Here is a 20,468-nt window from a genome sequence, read left to right as displayed (position 1 = left end):
ACTTCCCGAACAATGATATGGGATTTGTAGTGCATTGTGTTTGTCCAATTCATCCAATTTAGCTTCTGTGGTATACAAAGGATAGTATTGTCGACTTGTCGTAGTTCAGTTTATACTTGGCCAAGCAAAGGTGTCTGAAATTGGTATATTGTGTGGTAGGTTGGTGCTGGCCTTCCTGTCATAACATCCTTAAATCGCATAATTTCATCAGGAGATCCCGTCTACCGTATTATTGGGAGTTTGAGTGGTAATACTTTATGACCATTTATCATTTAGTCTAGCTATGTAATTAATTGTCCTTATATCTTGCTCGTTATAAAGTATAAATACCAGAAGAATTTGATGGTAAGATGCCATATATCTTGATCTAACAGGTACCCTGGGGTATGTAATGAGTGAGGTTGAGGATGGAATGCCATTCAGCCAAGTTGTTACTGCTGCTAAAAGCCTTGGCTACACTGAACCAGGTGATAAGTTGCAACCACCCTATTAATATTGTAAAATTACCATACAAGTACTGAAGATAGAGTTACAAAAACAGAAAAGAGGTTCTTGAAAATATGATATTTATCCATTTATAAATAAATGTAGAGTCTTACATTTTTGTTTATGTGTTGTCAAAGCGAAAAGCGCAAAAAAGCAATAAAGCCCTATTGGGCTTACAGCGCAAAGCACACTTTAAGCGTGGGCTTTAGTGAAATAAAAGCGCAATGTGAAGATTTTTTTTAAATATATGTATGTACACACTCACACATAGACACACACAAAAAATATTTAGAGAATGTAATAGACACATAAATACTAAAATATATATTGCTTATGATGAAGTATAAGTTGATCAAATCATCAATTTCATTCTTAATATGAAAAGATAAACCCATTTTACTTGTAATTACTATTATAATCATATTCATCTATATAATCTACATCAATAGGGTGACTCCCATTGGTATCACTTGAATTATAGCCTTCAATCTCTTCTTCCTATGACTCATCTGCATCAATCTCATCTTCTACGTCAAAAACGTGAAGCCCGAGAGCTTGAGGCATTTGTTGTAATAACTCTTGACTACCTCTTTTATCACCCTGTATATGTCAACACATCTTCACTCCATGACGCTCTTGCAACATCACCCCAAGTTAAGTTGTCATCACCAAACACCAATTTATCTTCTGCTTCAATATTAACACCCAACTTCCCAATCAGCCATTCATTGCTATGATCAATGTAATCCAATGAGATTGGATCAATGACACTAAGTAAGTCGGAACAAACTTTTAAAGCACGATTGGTACTTGACATGCATTAGATCTTTCAATATTTGATGCTCCAATGGAGGTCTCCAGCATGTCCTTGATGCTGAGGAATACAACATTACCATTCTAAAAAAAAAATAAAAAAATTGATGCTCCAATCCAGTTTCTTTTTTTTTTTGGAGCAGTTGCATGGATAAATCTTAACATTAGTAATTTAGTCTAATTGATAACTATGCAAAGAAAGCGAATAAATAAGATGTACACTACTATGAGTAAATACATGCTCAAACACGCTTAAATTACGCTCACACCCAGCAGAATGAATTGTTAAACCCAAACTTCTAATGGCTAATTTCTGGAGATGGGGAGCTGATTTTCCATATAAGTTCCACCATTCAATGGTAAAAAGTATTATGTAGACAGTCATTAATTAAAAGTTAGTGTGAGTACCAATTAGAATTTTAAACATAAAACTAATTATTAAAGCACCCAAGGGTGTGGCCTAGTGGCCAATGAAGTGGGTTGAAAATCATGAGGTCTCAGGTTATGTTACTTAAGAAGGAGGTAGAGTTGTCAAATGAAATTGTAAACAAGCATAGGGAAGAATATGTGAAGTATGAATGTTTCACTGCAGCATATGGATTGCCAGACAAAAAAACAAAGAACTCGAATAAACTTCTTAGTGTGTTCTTAGTACGGATCAGTGCTTTTGGAGGCAATGGTGGAATTTGTATAGAATTCAACTATCTTAAAAAATTAACCTTTATAATTATGGGTTTACTGACTCATTTTATTGGGTGTGGGTGTAATTAGATCGTGTTTGAGCATTTAGTATCTCTTGGTGATATACTTTTGTTTATTGGTTTCTTTACATAGCTAATCAATATGCTGAAATACTAACATTCAGATAACCCATACAAAAAAGGAATAGGTTGGAGCATCAAAGATTGAATAAACAGATGTATGTTAAGTAAAACATGTACGACTTGCGGAGTATCATTGATCCAATGTCATTGAATTATATTGATCATAGTAATGGGTGATCGGTTGGAGAGGTGAATGTTAATGCTAATGCAAAAAATGAATTGGTGTTTGATGATGCTTAAACTTGGGTGATTATGCAAGAGCATCGTGGAGTGAAGACATGTTAATTTACAGAAGGCGACCAAAGAGACTATCAGGAATTGTTACAACCAATGCTTTGACCTATCGAGCTCCACATGTCATCTTAGGAGATGCAATTGTTTCTGATGGGTTAGAGGAAGAAAGAGATTGAATGATATAATTCTAAGTGATACAAGTGAAGTAACTTTATTAAGGAAGGTAACATAGATAAATATGATTATATTAGTGATTAGGTGTAGAATACTTTAGCCTTTCATATTGAGTTGATGATTTGATAGGCTTCTGCTTCATTATAAGTTAACATATTAACTATTTACGTGCTATTATGCTCGCTAGCGCACACAGATTAATTTTTTTTTTCTTTTCATATTGTGTTCTCTTTTACGATGAATGGTGCTTAATGGAGAAACATGTTCAGTTTGAATTCGTATAACCGTCCCAACTTGTTTTAAACTGAGGCGTAGTTGTTGTATTCATATTGTGCGTTTTCCACTGAAGCGCACGCTTGAAGTGCGCTTTAAGCCCCAAGTGGGGCGTAGTTGTTGTATTCATATTGTGCGTTTTCCACTGAAGCTCACGCTTGAAGTGCGCTTTAAGCCCCAAGTGGGCTTTATCGCTGTTTTGGCGATTTTTGCTTTTGTCAATAGTTATTAGGTAGGGTTTTGATCACCAAAATTGGACGAAACATAGATGAGTTACTTAAAAAGAAGTTATCAACTCTCCAAAATGGTAAGAACCTTGTCACAGACATCCTATGAGCTGGAACGAGAGCTACACTACTCCACCGACTGATTTAAGTACTCGTGAATGCACGTGTAATTCTCATCAAGACAATAACACTATGTGAGAAATAAGATAAACTACAAAGATTAAGCTAATGCATGAGACAAATGTCTTACACCCTGAATTCTTTTATGTTCACCTTTTAGGATATTTGTCTTCTTACATTTATGCGTGGCCATATACAGATACAACTTTTACATTACACTTAAGTTTGTCCATTAGTTCTTCATCCTGCTGTTTCGAGATGCAAGACATGCATTAGGTGGAGAGGTAAAATCGCCTTTGAAAATGGTATTTGTTGTTCTGATACATTACTGTCCAAGGATGGTTAAATTGATCTTCTTCCCTTTCTGCTTCACGTTTAGGTTTACTGCTAATTTTGAATGGATATATTTTATGCTGAGGAAATACTACTAAACATTGTGTCAAAACTGGCAGTAAGACGGTTCTAGTCTTAATATTGCGCCTCTATCAATTTGAAATCCTTTAGAGGACTTGTCTGTTTATTAGAGTCCATCTCATCCATTTGAATGAATAATTTACCAAGTCCCTCCTTCTCCCAAGGTGATGAAAATCCAAATATTTACTTTCAATTTCTGGGAAGAAGTTACACCGTCTGATGGAGACAGGTAGGATGTAAGTACATGAGATGTAATGTTTGTAGCAAGTAAACTTTTACAAGATTTTGGTGCTTTATCTAAGAAAGAGATACATTACTATTTTAATCCATTGTGAAGACGTAATTCTGTTTGGACCCATTCCAGAACTTCTAAGGAAATCCTGGTTCCTTTTCTTACAAAAAAATAACATGAATGTTTTCAATGCATTGTCAAGTGGCAATCTACTTTTGAGCAGTAATTAACAGGAACCATACATCCATCCCAAATAGCATTAGTGGAAAAAAGAATTTAAAAGCTGAGACTAGACTTCATCTCAATTCTCATTAGGATACTTAAAGTATGAAGTTATTCTTATGTATTTATACTTCTCCGCAGATCCTCGGGATGATCTTGGTGGCATGGATGTAGCAAGAAAGGTTAGCAAAAATCTTTCTTCTGATTAAACTTACAGTGTCCGAGGATTTCAATCCATTTATATTACCAAATTATTTTTGATGAGAAAAGCATTATCTTTCTTGTTTATCTGAACTTACCTGCAGTTTTACAGTCTGCATAATTAAGACATAATGTTTCATCTGCTATATGCTCACTGTAGAAAGTGTTTTTAGGGAGTATCTTCCTTCTGTGATATTCTTATACTGAATTATCCATTTATGAGTATAGGAATTTAGCAGAATGGACCCATGACAATATCATAGATTGTGTATCTTGCACTATCACTTGAAATTTGATCTTTAAAAAAATCAGAGATGTTTTGAAGACAAAAAGAATGACCTACAGAAGTTCAAAATGAATTGCTTAGCTCTTTAGTATATTTGGTGTAAACAGGAAATGTTAGTGCAAACAGAAGATATTTTGATGTTTTAGTCTATCTGTAAGAAGAAAAAATATAGGGGAACAAGCTGTAACACTTTTGAAGGGGAACTACATATTTTGATGTAGTATACCTGTGGATATATAGAGTAACTGTTACCATTCTCAAAAAAAAAAAAGTTATGTGTGAAATAGCCTAAAAACCTGTACAAACCCCTCCGCCATGTGTAACCAGATTTGGAGAGTCCGAGCAACATAGGTTAATACTTGGTTTCTCGGTACCTTTCATGAAACATTCCTAGTTCTAATTGGTTCTGGAAATTTTGAGAAGTTGAACATCCCTCATAACAAAATTTGTTTTGTTGTCTTCATTACAGGCTCTAATTCTTGCTCGACTCCTTGGACGGCATTTTAACCTAGATGATATGAAGGTCAGGATACGGGTCGCTATGTCTCTTTGTTTGGTTACTAATTTAATTAGCTTCCGAAACCTGATGCATTTGCAAATGCCTTTTCAGATCGAAAGCTTGTATCCTGAAGAAATGGGACCAGATGTGATGCCTCTGGAAGACTTTCTACGGAATGGCCTTCCCTTACTTGATAAGAATATTGAAGATAGGATCAATCAAGCTTCTGCAAATGGGAATGTTCTGCGTTATGTTTGCTTCATTGATGATTCGAGGTAATTCTTTCATTTTATTTCTAGTTTGCTTATCGAATAATTACAACTGGATCTTTTATCTTAATCATGTTCTGCGTGTTACTGCACCTCGACTAGCGTAAAGAAAAGCTTGCTCACTGATGGAGTGTTCTGGCAAGTTCTCTACATGACTTTTTAACAGCATGGCTGGATTTCTCTGCCACTAACTTTTAAAGTAGGTAAGGAATCAAGGTACTGATGAGCCATGAAGATTATATTCTCAAAGTTAGAAGTGCAAATCTGCAAGGACATAGATGAGGGAACATTGAAATATCTTTAAATGATAGTATATTTTCATTAATTAGCTTCTTTTTTTTCCCATGTATTTGGGATGGGAAAGATGGCTATGCAGAATTATCATATTTTTCTCGAGACCTATGTTGACAAAATTGTTATAAGCTTGAAAATTGGTAAGCAAAAACTATTTGGCTCATTCTACCCTAATGCCTTTGCCTGGATTTGTTTGATTAATTCACTGACCTGTTCATATGGTAATGATGGCTTTGTTTGGATGCAAAATGGCTATGTTGTCCATACTATTAGAAATTTAGAATGTATCTTTGGTTTCCTTTTAAGGGGTTTGGTCTCACCTTTTAACGTTTGAGGTTTCATTTCTTGCATTGTTTAGAACAACATCGTGGAGTGTCTATTAACTTGTTGATTGAAGAAAAAAATAGATATGCCTGTTTATTGGTTGTAAAGTTTCTATTTTCAAAAACGAGTCCTACTTTGAACTATTATGATTTGTTCTAGCAAAATCAACTGCTATAAACAGCTCGACCTGAAAACAAATAGCGCAGAAGAAAGGATCTGCTGCATGTAAACATTGAATTATTGAAAGCACTTCCGTGTACATGGCATTAACATCTCTCATTTTTAGATGTGAAGTTGGCACCCAAGAAGTTCCAAAAGATTCTGCATTAGGAAGATTAAGGGGAAGTGATAATGTGGTAAGCATTCTGCACTTTCACCTCCTGTTTTGCTGTTTCTTTGGTCCCTCTCTTCTTCTTGCTTCATTCGGACTTTTTTTAAATTGCTGTGGGTGTTCGACCATATCGTATGCACTGTTCAATAGATTATCAAGGTAAAACATTTTTAATTGTTCAAAGCTCGTTTGTGATGTCAGTTAGTGTAGTGATGTAAACATGATGCTGCTGATATTTTGTTTTCCCTTTTTAATGCCTTTGTGCATTTAATCGATCGCCCAATATCAACAACAACAACAACAACATACCCAGTTGAATCCCAGAGTGTGGGGTCTGGGGAGGGTAAGTGTACGCAGACCTTACCCCCGCCTTGGAAGGTAGGGAGGCTGTTTCCGAAAGACCCTCGGCTCAAAAGAAAATAAGGGAAAAAAGTCAGATACAGACAAGCAAATCAAAGCAATGCGAAAATGAGAAATAACAAGACCAACGAAATCATGATAAAACAGCATGGAAAGACAAGACCCAACACATAAAAGCAGGAATCAAAGGGTAATAAAAGTAGAGTAAAACTACGCCTACTAGTGCGACAAAAAAGCGAGACTACCTACTAGCCTTCTATCCTAATCTGAGCCCTCCACAACCTTCTATCTAAGGTCATGTCCTCGGTAATCTGAAACTGCCCCATGTCCTCCCTAAATACCTCTCCCCAATATTTCTTTGGTCTTCCTCTACCTCTCCTAAAACCGTCCATAGCCAACCTCTCACACCTCCGCACCGGGGCATCTATGTTTCTCCTCTTCACATGCCCAAGTCATCTCAGCCTCGCTTCCCGCATCTTGTCCTCCACCGATGTCACTCCCACTTTGTCCCGGATGTCCTCATTCCTGATCCTATCTCTCCTAGTGTGCCCACACATCCACCGCAACATTCTCATTTTCGCGACTTTCATCTTCTGCACGTGAGAGTTCTTGACTGGCCAACACTCTGCCCCGTACAACAGAGTCGGTCTAACCACCACTTTGTAGAACTTGCCCTTAAGTTTTGGTGGCACTTTCTTGTCACATAGCACTCCGGAAGTGAGCCTTCATTTCAACCATCCTGCACCAATACGATGTGTGACATCATCGTCAATATCCCCATTTCCTTGTAAAATAGACCCAAGATAGTTGAAACCTCCTTTCTTTGGAATGACCTGGGTACCAAGCTTTACTTCCACGTCAGCCTCCTGAGGTACGTCACTGCAGTGTTTTGGACGGCGTGCGGCGACAAAAGGCGACAAGGGCCTGCCTCGCCTTAAGGCGCGGCGAGGCGCTCGCCTTTTGAAAGTGCGGCGCCAATAAATACCAAAAAATTAAAATATTTAATTGCATATGTAAATAATCAAAATCTCACTAGCAATAACATATTAGCAAATATTTCAATTCAACAATTATTGAACAGAAAAAATAGGAGCAAAACAACCACTGCCTCACTGGTCCAAACAGAGAAAAAAAAACAGAGCAAAAAACAGAGGGTAAAAAAACAGAGGAGAAAAAACAGAAAAAGAACAAGAGAATAGAAGAAGGAAAAACAAAAAAGCAGAGGTGGCCGGAAATAGGGCAGTTGTCGCCGGAAAAAAAGAAGAAGAACAGAAGAAGAAGCAGAAGTCGAAAATACAGGAGGAAGAAAGAAGAAGAACTGAAGAAAAAGAAGATGGAGAAAGAGACATACCTGAAACCTTGAAGGAGAAGAGAGGAGGAGGCAAAAAAAAAAACCCTAGCTGCTATTTTTATTGAAGTCCTCCACTTCTTTTAATTGCTTTTTTTTTTTTAAAAAGGCATCTCGCCTCGCCATAACTGGGCGCCTCGCCTTGGCGCCATTAGCGCCTTTCTCGCCTTTGGCGCGCCTTTTGAAGGGCTGCTTGCCACAGCCATAAAAGGCACTGCAGCCTCGCTTCGCCAAGCCTCTCGCCAAAGGCGAGATGGCGCTCGCCTTTAACAACACTGCGTCACTGAACCTGCATTCCAAGTACTTTGTCTTGGTCCTACTCAACCTGAATCCTTTAGACTCTAACGTCTGTCTCCAATCCTCTGGCTTAGAGCTAACTCCGCTACGAGTCTCGTCGATCAAGACTATGTCATCTACGAACAACACACACCATGGCACCTCACCTTGAATTTGTCGCGTCAATCCATCCATCACCAAGGCAAATAAAAATGCTCCCAGTGGAAAGTGCTCCGAGTCTCCTCCTATCGATCTCCCAATATCGTAACTATATAATACCATCATGCTATGATTTTGAAGAATACTTATTTTTTTTTATCTCTTGGAAGATGCAGACATCACTTATTTTTCATCTCTTAGAATATGAAGACATCTTTTGTGCATGTCTTATACACACTAGGGGCTCGTTTGGTACAAGGAATAAGGATAAATAATTCCTGGGATTATATTTGAGATGAGTTTATCCCACGTTTGGTTGGATAAAATCGCGGTATAATTAATCCCGGGATTGTAGTGTTATTTTATCCCCGTGGGAGAGTGGAATAACTAATGCCCGGATAAGTTATCCTGGGATAACTTATTTCCAACCAAACGACCCCTGAGTCTTGAAGCCTATTCATAGTTAGCATTGGTGTCACAAAATGCTGGGTCTTTTCCCAGGCGAAAGCCTTAATTTGTCTTTACGAATCATCTGGTGTTGCCCTGCAAAACTTTGTACATTTTACGCCTTAATCTTAAAATGTGCCCCTTGGACTGACTGCTTTTGTCGAAGAATGCCCATGAAGATTGAGTTATCTCTATTCATTTGTCTACAGGTGGAGATATACAGCCGTTGTTACGAGAAACAACCTTTGGTTATCCAAGGTGCTGGAGCAGGAAATGACACCACAGCAGCTGGTGTCCTAGCTGATATCCTTGACATTCAAGATTTATTCCCTTAACTGAGTATCGTACACTGAGATTTAACATCTGGTCCTCAAAGATCGAAAGATCGACTCTTCTTGTCCATCTGCTTCTTCCAGATTGGAGATTGAAATGAGGCTTCAGCTAGCACATGCATATTTTGAAAAATTTCTTGACAAACGAGAGTACCTTGTTAGTTTACAGTTAATGATAATGCGAATTCTCTCGCCTCTCTTGTCACTAGTGCATAACGATTCAAAAAGAAGTATGGAACTACTGCATATAGAGGACATTAAAAGAGTGAATGGCATAGCTGCAAAATGTTGGCCTTGGTGCTGGACAAGTTTTCAGGATTTCACTTCAGCTTATAATTTTATTTTGTAATGCCCATTTTGATACATGGCCATGATGTTATCACTATTTTAGAGATCCATGTCTTAGTTATTATGATTTTCGATGTATATAATCTCGGAGTTTACCTGATAATCATTATCCTAAAACAGAAAAGTTAATGAAGATAACTAGTTGTTCAAATGTTTTACTCCAGGAATCTTTTGCATCGAAATTTTAGTTTTGCATTCATAAAGCTAGAGACAAGGAACAACAATAACATCATAATTATGCCAAGAAAAATAAGCGAGTTAGAGGGGTGTTTGGTACGACAGAAAATGTTTTTCTGGTGTTTGGTTACCAGAGAATAACTTTCCCCACTTACTGGTGAAAGTTAGTTTTCTTTTATTAAAAAAAAAAAAAAGTTATCAACTTTAAACTTTATACTACTTGTTCTAAGTAACACTTATACGTTATTACTATTAATCTTTAGAACTCAAGACTTTCATATATTACTTAAATATATATGTTTTGTCAGAAAATGTGTTTCACTCACCAACCAAACAATGTAAAATATTTGCGTGATACCAAAAACACTCTGCAATCGTTTTTAGTTGAATATGTGTATCAGTTGTTTGAAGGGTTTTTATCCGAGGAGAACCAAATAGTAATCTTGATTCAGGATATCAAGCATAAAAAAGTAACTACTTAAAAGATACTCTCTCCGGATCAAAAAGAGTCCACTTAGTCATTTGCACACCCCTTAAGAAAATACCAACTCCTAGATAAAAATAGATAATTTGACTAAACTACCCTTTATTAAATACGCATTGGGATTTGATCATATAACACTTAATAGGGGCAAATATGGCAAAAATAAGATTAATTCTTTCTTGATTTGCTAAGTGGACTCTTTTTTGTATCCAAGAAAAAAAGGCTAAGTGGACTCTTTTTTGTATTCAAGAAAAAAAAGCTAAGTGAACTCTTTTTCTGATCCGGAGGGAGTAAGAGCCTGTTTGGATGGGCTTAAAAAAAGCAGCTTATAAGCCAGCCAAAAAAAATAAGTTGGACTACACCAACATATTTTTTTTAGCTTATAAGCTGCTTTCAGCTTATAAGCTGCTTTAGATAAGTTAAGCCAAACAAATCCAATTAATTTTTTGGGCTTATTTTAAGCACAAAATGGCTTTAAGCTGGCCATCCAAACACTCAAAAAAACTGAAAATAGCTTAGAGGCAACTTATAAGCCAATCCAAACGGGCTCTAACAAATTAAACCAAAACGCTAAGGATGTTTCATTCTAAAACAAGTGTCCGGTGATACAAACAAATGAAAGGACCAATTTTATTTGTTGTCTCCCTCATTTCAACTACTAATACAACCACCAGACACCAACCCAGCTCAAAAATCCAACCAAATACCAAGAGATGCTATAATAAATAGTGTCTTTCACTTATCACCACCGGATTAAAAACTTGGCAACAGACCCCAACTTGTTTGGAACTGAGGCATAGTTGTTGTTATATCTAAAACTCGGCTACTACTGTACGATCAAAGTAGCAACCAGAAGGTCCTCCATCGGGCAAAAGAGCCAGCTTGACGGGTCCTTCAGCTCCTTCTTCAACAGGCATTGTTCCTGTATGCCAGTTTATATCCGTGTTGACATATCCAGGATGCACACAATTGATGCGCATTTTCGGGTACCTTCTTGCAAGAACTCTGGTATAAGCATTAAGTGATACTTTTGATATGCTATATGCTGGTAGCATCATCTGCCAACCGTTCACTTCGAGAGAGTCTTGTTTCAGATCATGCAAAAATTTCTGTAGAATCTTGTCGAGTTTATCTTCTGTCAGGTTTTCAATATCTCCAAGCTCCTTTCTCCTCTCCTCGTTTGGAACTCGCTGCATGAGAGACAAAAAACTCAGATAACAAATATGAAATGTTAACATATTATGTTCTCATCTTGTTGTGTTGTAATAGTTGGATTATAATTTTTGCTTTGATTACCTATAAAGATAAACAAAATGAACCTTCTTTTTTTTTTTTTAAAGATTTTATTAAGAAAGTATCAAGTTAGTACAGAAAAAAAGTACAGCACCTAGCAGCAAACTCTTTAATACATATTACATATTATCCCCTAGCAAGTGCAAAAAGTCCAAATACTTCTCCATCCTATCTATAGTACTGCTATTACACCAAAAGTACAGATTTTTAATGCATTTGTTTTGTGCTCTAGAAATCTGTAACTCCTTCCCATCAAAGCATGCCTTGTTTCTTTCCAGCCATAAGGTCCACATTATGCAATTGGGAATAGTTCTCCATATTGGTTTTAAGCTCTTTTTAACCTCCTGAGATTGCCACACTTCCAAAAGGCTACTAATTTTCTCTGGTAACACCAAAGATATGTCCATTATGCTAAAGAAAAGCTCCCAACATTGCCGTGAAAATCTGCAATGCAAGAAAAGATGTTCAACTGTTTCCTCCTCTGAATTGCAGAAATAGCATCTACTACACAAGGAAAACCCTCTCCTTTGTAACTTGCACTGTGTTTGGCTAGCGTCCCTAGCTGCTAACCAACCAAAAAAAGCTGCTTTCGTAGGTGCTTTGGTTTTCCAAATCATCTTCCATGGCCAATAAGGAATTCCTTGACTAAACTGTTGCAACAACATTTTGTAGCAGTTATTGACTGAGAATGCCTTATCCTTGCTGTTGACCCAAACTAGTCTGTCTGCTCTGTCTTGTTCTATTGAGCATGAGTTCAATTGTTGAAGTAGTTGGCAAAAACTGTCTATTTCCCAATCATTTAGATTTCTTCTAAAAGTAACATTCCATCCAGTTGCTGAATTAAACTCTACAATATAACCCTCTTCATTCAAAGCACAGTTGAACAAGTCGGGAAACTTGCTCTTGAAACTCATTTCCACACCATGTGTCCATCCAAAATTTAATCCTCCTACCATTTCCCACTTCCAATCTAGTGAACTGTAGAAATTCATCCCACCAGCTACTAATCACCTTCCAGATTCCCCCACAGCTTTTCAATTGTGAAGGATTTTGTTTCCACCCTACCTTTGCACCATATATAGCATCCAAAACTTGCTGCCAAATCTCATCACTTTCCGTACTGTATCACCAGAGCCATTTAAAAAGTAAACTCTTATTATGCATTTTCAGATTCCTTACCCCCAGTCGACCATCCTTCTCTTTAATAACAATTTGCCACTTGATCAGATGAGTCTCTTCTTTTTTTTTTTTTTTTTTTTTTTTTTTTTTTTTTTTTTTTTTTTGGGTTTCAATCCCACAGAAAGTTTCTCCTTATAGAGTCTAATTTTCTTTCAACTGTTGTAGGCATACTGAATAAAGACATAGTGTATGTAGGAATCCCATCCAACACACTGTTAATAAGAATCAACCTACCCCCAAAAGATAGGTATTGTTTTTTCCATGGAGTGAGCTTATTCATGCACCTACAATGACCCCTTGCCAAATGCTATTGTCCTTTCTTTTTGCCCCTAAAGGCAGCCCCAAATAGACAGTAGGAAACTTCTCTACTTTACAGCCCAGAATGTCTGTCAGCTCTTCTATATCCTCATCAACATTTATGCTAAAGATGCTACTTTTAGCCAGGTTAACTGTTAGCCCAATGACAGCCTCAAAACAAAGTTGAACCCCTCTCAAATGTAGAATTTGATCTCTATCAGCTTCACAAAACAAGAGAGAATCATCAGCATACAGTATATGATTAAGTATCATACCCTCCTGGTCATTTCTGCCTATTTTGAGCCCCTAATCCAACCTAGAGATTCTGCCTTCCTCAACATGTTGCTGAGAATTTCCATTACCAAAACAAAAAGATAAGGTGAAAGAGGATCTCCCAGTCTGATTCCTCTTTGCGAGCTGAAAAATCCTTGAGGGTTACCATTGATTAAAATGGAAAACTTCACTGTTGAGATGCAAAATCTTATCCAATCTGTCCATTTCTCACCAAAATTCATCAACTTCAACAAATACAGTAAGCAGTGCCAATTAACATGAGCATATGCCTTCTCTAAATCAAGCTTGCAAGCCACCCCTTTTTTTTCTCCTAAACAAGTTATCTAGACTCTCATTTGCTACCAGGGCAGCATCGGCTATTTGTCTTCCTTTAATGAAAGCATTTTGATTAGGAGAGACCAACTTGCTAATGACTGCCTTAAGTCTCTCTGTGAGCAATTTAGAAACGATTCTGTAAACACTCCCCAAGAGACCGATCGGTCTGAAATCTTTAACCTCCACTACTCCTTTCTTTTTGGGAATCAAAGCAATAAAAGCGGCATTCATACTTTTGACCAAAGAGCCCTTTTTATAAAAAAAATATCCACAGCCCTCCAAACATCCATTTTTACTATACTCCAGCATTTTTGGAAAAAACATAAGTAAAAACCATCAGGGCCAGGAGCTTTATCTCCTTTAAAAGATTTAATCACCACTTCCAGTTCTTCCATTGTGAAAGGCCCTTCCACCCATTCCTTTTCTTCCTCCGACAATTTCTTTATTCCTTCATCCTCCCAGATTGGTCTCCAATGTTCAGGCTCACTAAACAGATTCCTATAGAAATCCAAGATATGAACCTTCTAATATCTGTTGGATTTAGTTTTCGTACTGAAAATGACTCAAGAATTATAAAGTTCTTGTCCTTTGGAACAACAACAACAACAACAACCCAGTGAAATCCCACATCGTAGGGTCTGGAAGTTAATTGAAATAATTAAAATACAATCCCTTGAAAGATAACAAGCTATCATTAGGACAAAATCTAGATTTTCCTCATTATATCTTTAACAGAAATCAAATTTGTAAAGGAAATTGTTACTGTTACCTTCTCCAAAAAAAAAGGGTAATTGTTGTTACTGCTCCAATTGCAACTTATTTTTCTTTCTTCTTTTTAATTTAACGATGGTGTGCAGGCAACCTGCTGCCTTATATCATCACATTTACTGGGTAACTCTGCTCCCCATTAATTAGGCAAATGGAAAGACTTCACTTTATATCGACTCTGCTTGGATTTGAACCTTGGTTTCCAAATTGTCGCGCAAACTCTTCAATCACAAGGTCACTCCCTTAGGCTTAGTATATCTACAATTTAGCACATTAATTTCAACTACAGTCCCTTTATTTATGCTTAGCACATTAACCTTCAATTTCCATACATGCAGAGAAAATTTAACGAGGTCAAAGAATTGGAAAATAAATGATTAACTCACCGCCTTTCCAATTCCTCCTATCCTTTTTGAAGTTACTTCTTTTTGAAAGAAATAATCCAAACAAATTTAATTTCTGCCCGTGGAAATTAAAAAAACCACTGTTCATTGAAAGAGGTACAATGCGATTATATGGTCTAAAGAAAGATCGAAGGTGCTTAAGAGAGTGGTTAGCAAAGATGTGTAGGGCAAATGGGGTTTTGTTTAATTAGTTTAAGCTGTAACAAGGATAAACTAGATGACTAAAACAAATTGAACGTTGGATTCTGATATTATATTAGCCAAAAAAAACTAGCGCGAAAGCTAAAGACTAAAAGCACAGAAGAACAGGAATTGTGTAAGTGCTGATAAGTTATTTATACACACGGGCTTGTACTAAATGGATACTAAACTTTGCTCTGGCAATTCTATAAGGAAATTCATAAATGCATTCACATGGATATTTATAGAAATGATAAGAATGATGGTGATACTTACCTGTAATTCACTTCTAAGGGAGGAGACATTAACAATTCTTGCTGAAGATGAGTTTCGAAGCAGTGGAAGAAGAGCTTCAGTAACATTCTTAACACCATAGTAATTAGTGTCCAAGCATAATTTGGCACTTTCGTAGGTTGTTTTCATCGCAACTTGAATGGCATTAACAGCTTTCCCTGCTAACTGTTTGCAATAACAAGCATATAGTAAATCCGATTTACAGCATTATAATAATTACTCCATAAAAAATAATGGTAAGTGCATGACACCAATTGCGTAAAGCCCGCCGTAGCAACAAAACCAGGAAAGTATACAAAAAAGACCGTTCTTTTCTATTCTTTTTTTTTTTTTTGATACAATCTATTTATTTATTTTCTATTACATTAGATATATTAGACTATTATATTAGATTAGAAGTAGTTAGTTATCCCGACGTAGTGAGTCCTTCCGTGATGAACTGTTGGCACATGTACGGATTTTTTCAAATGTATAAAATAAAAATTCCAAGGGCTTTGGCTACTCTAACCTTCGCGACCACGAATCATTTCTTTTCTTAAGGTATTTCAATGCGAAATACTCCATTGAACTTAAAATCTTTTCTGGAGATATCCATTTTCCTGGCGAGACAGATAATACCTAATCCGCTCCTTTTTTCTTCCTAAAAGAAAAAGGAAAGTAGAAGTCTATGCACACTAACCGAATCTTTGGGGAAGGATGGTGGTGCAAATTGGCCTTTTCCCCTTCACCCCATGATCTTAGTGCTCCGATTGCGCCTTCGATCCCACCCTTCTTCCGAAAAAAGGGAAGGGGGATTACTCCAGTGCGGCACGAAGCCGCTGAGGCCGAGTCGGCTACTCTTGAATAAGGCAAGGCTTTTCCCTATTCCCTATCAAAAGCACTTTCCGTAGAAAAATGAATTCGTCTCAAATCAAAAGAAGAATTAACCCAGCGTGTGGGATCCCAACTTCCGTAATAGAACAATTAATTCCATTTTGGACGGCTCCCTGCGTTGATATTCGAGGAAGTAACTCTCGACACGAGGGATATACAAGAAAGACCTGCTCTAGACAATTTATATGGCACCACTTGACTAGGCACGGAATTTAACAGAGAAATGAAGACTTTTGAAATATGTATTCCAAAACAAATTTTAGATAAATGTGTGGCTATAAATCATCTCATAAAGTTAAATTGTTTCCAAATATAGAAAGGTGTTCTTTTTGGGACAGACTAAAAAGGAAAGTGTGCCACATAAATTGGGACAGAGAGAGTAAGAAATTGTATTTTAAGGACCAAATTTTCAATTAGATATGAGATTGAATCGCACATCGCTCAATTACCATGTGCAATCCATAATAAACCAAGACCTAAGCACTGAGCAATTATCTTACCCAGTCTTCAGGATCTATGTTTAAGGCCCTTAGGACATCTTCATCAACTACAACTCCAGAAGCTCCAGCATTATTTACCTGCAGAAATTTATATCAGCAACTCTCTATTATGTGCTTCAAGATATAGCGAATAAAGAGCACTACACCTGAAGTCACTGAACCTTATGCTACCATATAAAGTTTATCTCACACTACGTGCTTAGACGGAAATATATCTCCAATAACACTAAGCAGCTCTCACGAGAAATTGGTCAGTTCGTTCATAATCTTACCAGAATATCAAGCCTCCCATATTGTGTTTGTATGAACTTTGCCAAGGACTCAACGCTCTGAGCATCTAGAACATCAAGCTGATGAAAAACAACATTCGGAAAACCTTGTTCATTCAGCAAGGATGTTGCTTCCATTCCCCTCTTTTCGTTTCTGGCTGTTAAGACAACCGTCACACCTGAATTTGCAAGCTGTTTGACGGTCTCGAAGCCAATTCCCTTGTTTGCCCCTGTAACCACTGCATACCTACAAGCATCTCCCATCACTTCAGTCCAAAGTTTCTAACTTTTTCTCCTTTAGAATCCTGTGGGGTGAAGAAAAAAGAAAACTATTTCAACCAAACTGAGATGATGGGAAGAAAGAGGTACCTTTCAGGTGCCTTCTCTACATTAACTGCCATCGCGAGAACCCTTTGAAGTTGGACGATCGCCTGAGCAAGTGCCTTCTGACTTTATCAACACAACGAATAATCATGTTCTATCGGCGTTATCAAAGACTAAATTTTCATGTTATGATCTACATTTTGTTGTAAGAGCACTTTATCTTAAGTGCTATTATGATATATGTCCATGCATATTTCGATTTTTGTCTTTAGTTTTACTTGTAAAGTTAGCACAGGGATAAGCTCCTTGATGAGGCAAAATTATCGCCCGGACTGGTAAGATTTAGGCATTTTCAAGTACACAACCTACTACCATTTTACCACATAATACATCTTAAAGTTTTAGAAAGTTCTATCAGAAACCGTTTCAAAATCTTAGCGATCATTTTGTCAGCTGAAGAGTTTTACCCCTCTCTATCACAGGGCCCCAAGGCATAGGCTAGCAGTCCAAAAGTTAAAATAACAACCTTGGGGACCATCAACTGAAAACTAACAGAGACAAACGATGAATTCTTCTCAGCTACCTAAGCCTTAATTGACAGAGTTACCCGTACTTGTAGGAGGCAACTGCTGACCCGGACACCACCGTCATTAGACATACAAAAAAGAATATCTCTCGCCATACTGAGAGTATGCTAATTCCTAGGCAACACTAAAGAAAAGGAAAACAACTATAAACAAAACATGCTTTTATTTGGATCAAAAGTAAGTCCTTTTTGGACAACTCCATTCATCCTGATGTATTGTTACATTTTTTTCATTGTAATAATTAAACAGAACCATATGGTAATCAGGGGCGGAGCTGCAATATTAGGTACGCGTTTGAACGAACCTAGTAGCTTTTGCTTAGACTCCATATTTATATTAGGATATGTATAAATATTTAAGTGCGAGTTCATCACAATATCAGCAAAGAAGCCAAGTTTTAGGAATAAACCTCATGTCTTTTCACTTCTAATTTTTACCAAGTACCTTAGAAGAAAAAATGGTGAAAATTTCCATTAATACCAATAGGAAATCCAACTTGTTGACCAGCAACAGTAAACTAAACTTTCTATACTAAAACATCAAACGCCATTTCAAGAAAAGCTCATTTTTCTCAAGATTCAAACATAAAAAGCTGACTCACCTGCAAAGAGAAAAACAGAATGAATTTGTTGCAGAATTAACCACTGAGTTCTTGAATGACAATCTACAAGCGGGGTTGGTGTGTAATGGGAGTATAGTACTACTACTATTGCTAGTAGTACAAGTAAAATTAGTACAAATACCAAATGCAAATGAAGCCATTTCAAGAATCTTTTGTTGCTAAAATGTTGTGGGCCTTCACATCTGTCTTTTTCAAGATTCATTCTTTGGATTTCATTGTAAGGAAAACAAACTCAGAGTACAATAGCTAGTGTTGTACTATAAACTAAAATCAAGAAAGTAACAAAATGGTCCTTTATGTTTGGGGTAAGGTTCGAAATAATCCCTCTAATATCCTTTGAACAGTTGTGATCCTTTAAATTTGTTAAAAGGGTTTTTACAAAAATGAATAGAGGTATATGACTCTCTTATATATGGGCAATTCTGACATAACACATAGGCGATTTTTTTATATTTTGTAGAGGGTCATTTAATTAATTCACCCGCTGTCAAATATTTAACAAATTTTGTTTGTTTGATCTAATAAGAACTGTCAGATTAATCGACACTTTTAATATAATATTTCCTCCGTCTAATAAGAAGTGTCACCTTAGCAAAAAACATGCATATTAAGAAACCAATAATGAAATGTGAAATTTACTAAATTTCCCTTATATAATAAAATAAACTATTTTTTCCTCTTGATTAGAGCATGCACAAGTAGTAAACCTTTTGATATTGGGAATCCAACAATACGAAGTTACTATATGGCTTTTTTCAATCATCATTTAGATGTTAATTTAATTTGTAATTTTTGTATAAGGGTAGAGATGAAAAAATTAGCCAATTTATGTTTTTATTTCCTAAGGTGGCACTTATTATGGGATAATTTTTTTTTTGCTAAGATAACACTTATTATGGAACAGAGGGAGTATAAAATAATACAATTCCTCAAAAACCCTTTCTCAATGAGTTGAAGAATTCGTCAAATTCTTTGAATTGAATATTCCATGCTTGCTCTGAACAAGAATTTATCACATGAAAATATAAATTTCTATTACAATGATTTCATTTGTGATACTTTCTATAGCTCTAAGAAGGAACCAGCAAAGTGGTTGAATATATCTAAGTCTTGTCTGTACGGTAAAAACTGTGAATAATTGAATAATATATGCAAGTTCTTTTACTCACATAAGATTTGTGAACAATTTTAACAAGCCAGGTAGAACGAAGAATGTACAAAAATTATATCCGCCCAACATAACTCGTGAACATGATAAGATTTATCTATCCGACAAGACTTATAAATGTGCGAACAATTTAACAATTAGGTTAAACGAAGACTGTATCACGCTCAATATAACTTGTAAACAAGGCAAGATTTGTCAATCCAGCAAAATTTACCAATAATTTAACAAGATAGGTAGGGAGGAAGGTTGTACCAAAATTTTGTCACATCGACCGTAACTTGTTAGAGGTAACATTTCATTCTTCCAATGTGTATTACCAATGTTATTTTTGCAAATTTTCTAAACATGGACAAATTTTAATCAATGACCTTTAAATGATGAGATCTATTTATGTAAATCTCCCACATTTTACACCTCATTGGACGGGCAATTTGCAGGATTGCCCTTCGTTGGGGGTGGTCTTTAATTTTTGGCCCTCAAATCAGTGGTCTTTAATTTTTGGCCTTCATTAAAGCCCCTTGATTCCAGGTTCGAATCCCCGCTTAATCAAAAATTTTAAAAAAAATTTGCAAGGCATAAGTTGGGTTTCAAACTCTGCCTTAAGGGAAAAAAATATTTTGCCGGAATTTTGCAAACCTCTGCCTTAAGGCCTAATTTTGGGTAAAAGTTTGCCGTAAGTCAAACTTATGCCTTGCGAATCCCAACCTATGTCTTGCGATTTTATTTTATTTTTTTAATTGAGCCTGGATTCGAACCCAGAATCTCTGGGTGTTAGCGAATGACAAATATTAAAGACCACCAATTTGAGGGACAAAAATTAAAGACCACCCCAAAAAAAAGACAATCCGCGCAAAAAAATACATTGGAACTCGACATGCATTTTTATTAAATATGTGGTTCATTGTACTAGAGATAGGATTCATCCTTTATAAATTATATATACTCTA

General features: G+C 36.4%; 2 protein-coding genes across 8 annotated transcripts in view; one reads left to right on the top strand and one right to left on the bottom strand.

Annotated features, from left to right (window-relative positions):
* Positions 1–9,576, top strand: part of LOC132600734 (homoserine dehydrogenase-like) — an 81,400-nt gene extending 71,824 nt beyond the window's left edge. For 2 of the 4 annotated variants that reach the window (XM_060314082.1, XM_060314083.1), the window contains exons 2-8: positions 160–247; positions 375–467; positions 4,161–4,201; positions 4,976–5,029; positions 5,117–5,280; positions 6,179–6,248; positions 9,023–9,576. In XM_060314082.1, coding sequence (XP_060170065.1) covers positions 160–247; positions 375–467; positions 4,161–4,201; positions 4,976–5,029; positions 5,117–5,280; positions 6,179–6,248; positions 9,023–9,148 — 636 coding nt within the window. In that variant the 3' untranslated portion in view covers positions 9,149–9,576. The remainder of the gene's footprint in view (positions 1–159; positions 248–374; positions 468–4,160; positions 4,202–4,975; positions 5,030–5,116; positions 5,281–6,178; positions 6,249–9,022) is intronic. The other 2 variants (XM_060314081.1, XM_060314084.1) reach the window with 2 other exon arrangements.
* A 1,135-nt stretch (positions 9,577–10,711) lies between these two features.
* LOC132600728 (short-chain dehydrogenase/reductase 2b-like) lies at positions 10,712–18,624 on the bottom strand. 4 transcript variants are annotated; one of them, XM_060314064.1, is made up of 6 exons: positions 18,333–18,623; positions 17,190–17,270; positions 16,824–17,067; positions 16,552–16,629; positions 15,161–15,343; positions 10,712–11,344 (listed from the first exon to the last, which is right to left on the bottom strand). In XM_060314064.1, the coding sequence occupies exons 1-6, from the start codon at positions 18,491–18,493 to the stop codon at positions 10,967–10,969; spliced, it is 1,125 nt and encodes a 374-aa protein (XP_060170047.1). In that variant the 5' UTR covers positions 18,494–18,623; the 3' UTR covers positions 10,712–10,966. The 4 variants fall into 4 exon arrangements, with proteins under 4 accessions (XP_060170047.1, XP_060170049.1, XP_060170048.1 ...); XM_060314066.1 differs by having other exon boundaries at positions 17,190–17,266; positions 18,333–18,472; XM_060314065.1 differs by lacking the exon at positions 17,190–17,270 and having other exon boundaries at positions 18,333–18,624.
* Positions 18,625–20,468: the final 1,844 nt, after the last annotated feature.

Source organism: Lycium barbarum, chromosome 6, assembly GCF_019175385.1.
Source record: "Lycium barbarum isolate Lr01 chromosome 6, ASM1917538v2, whole genome shotgun sequence".
Taxonomy (NCBI): Eukaryota; Viridiplantae; Streptophyta; class Magnoliopsida; order Solanales; family Solanaceae; genus Lycium; species Lycium barbarum.
The sequence above is the reverse complement of the archived record's forward strand: the minus strand, read 5'-3'. Positions and strand labels throughout refer to the sequence as shown.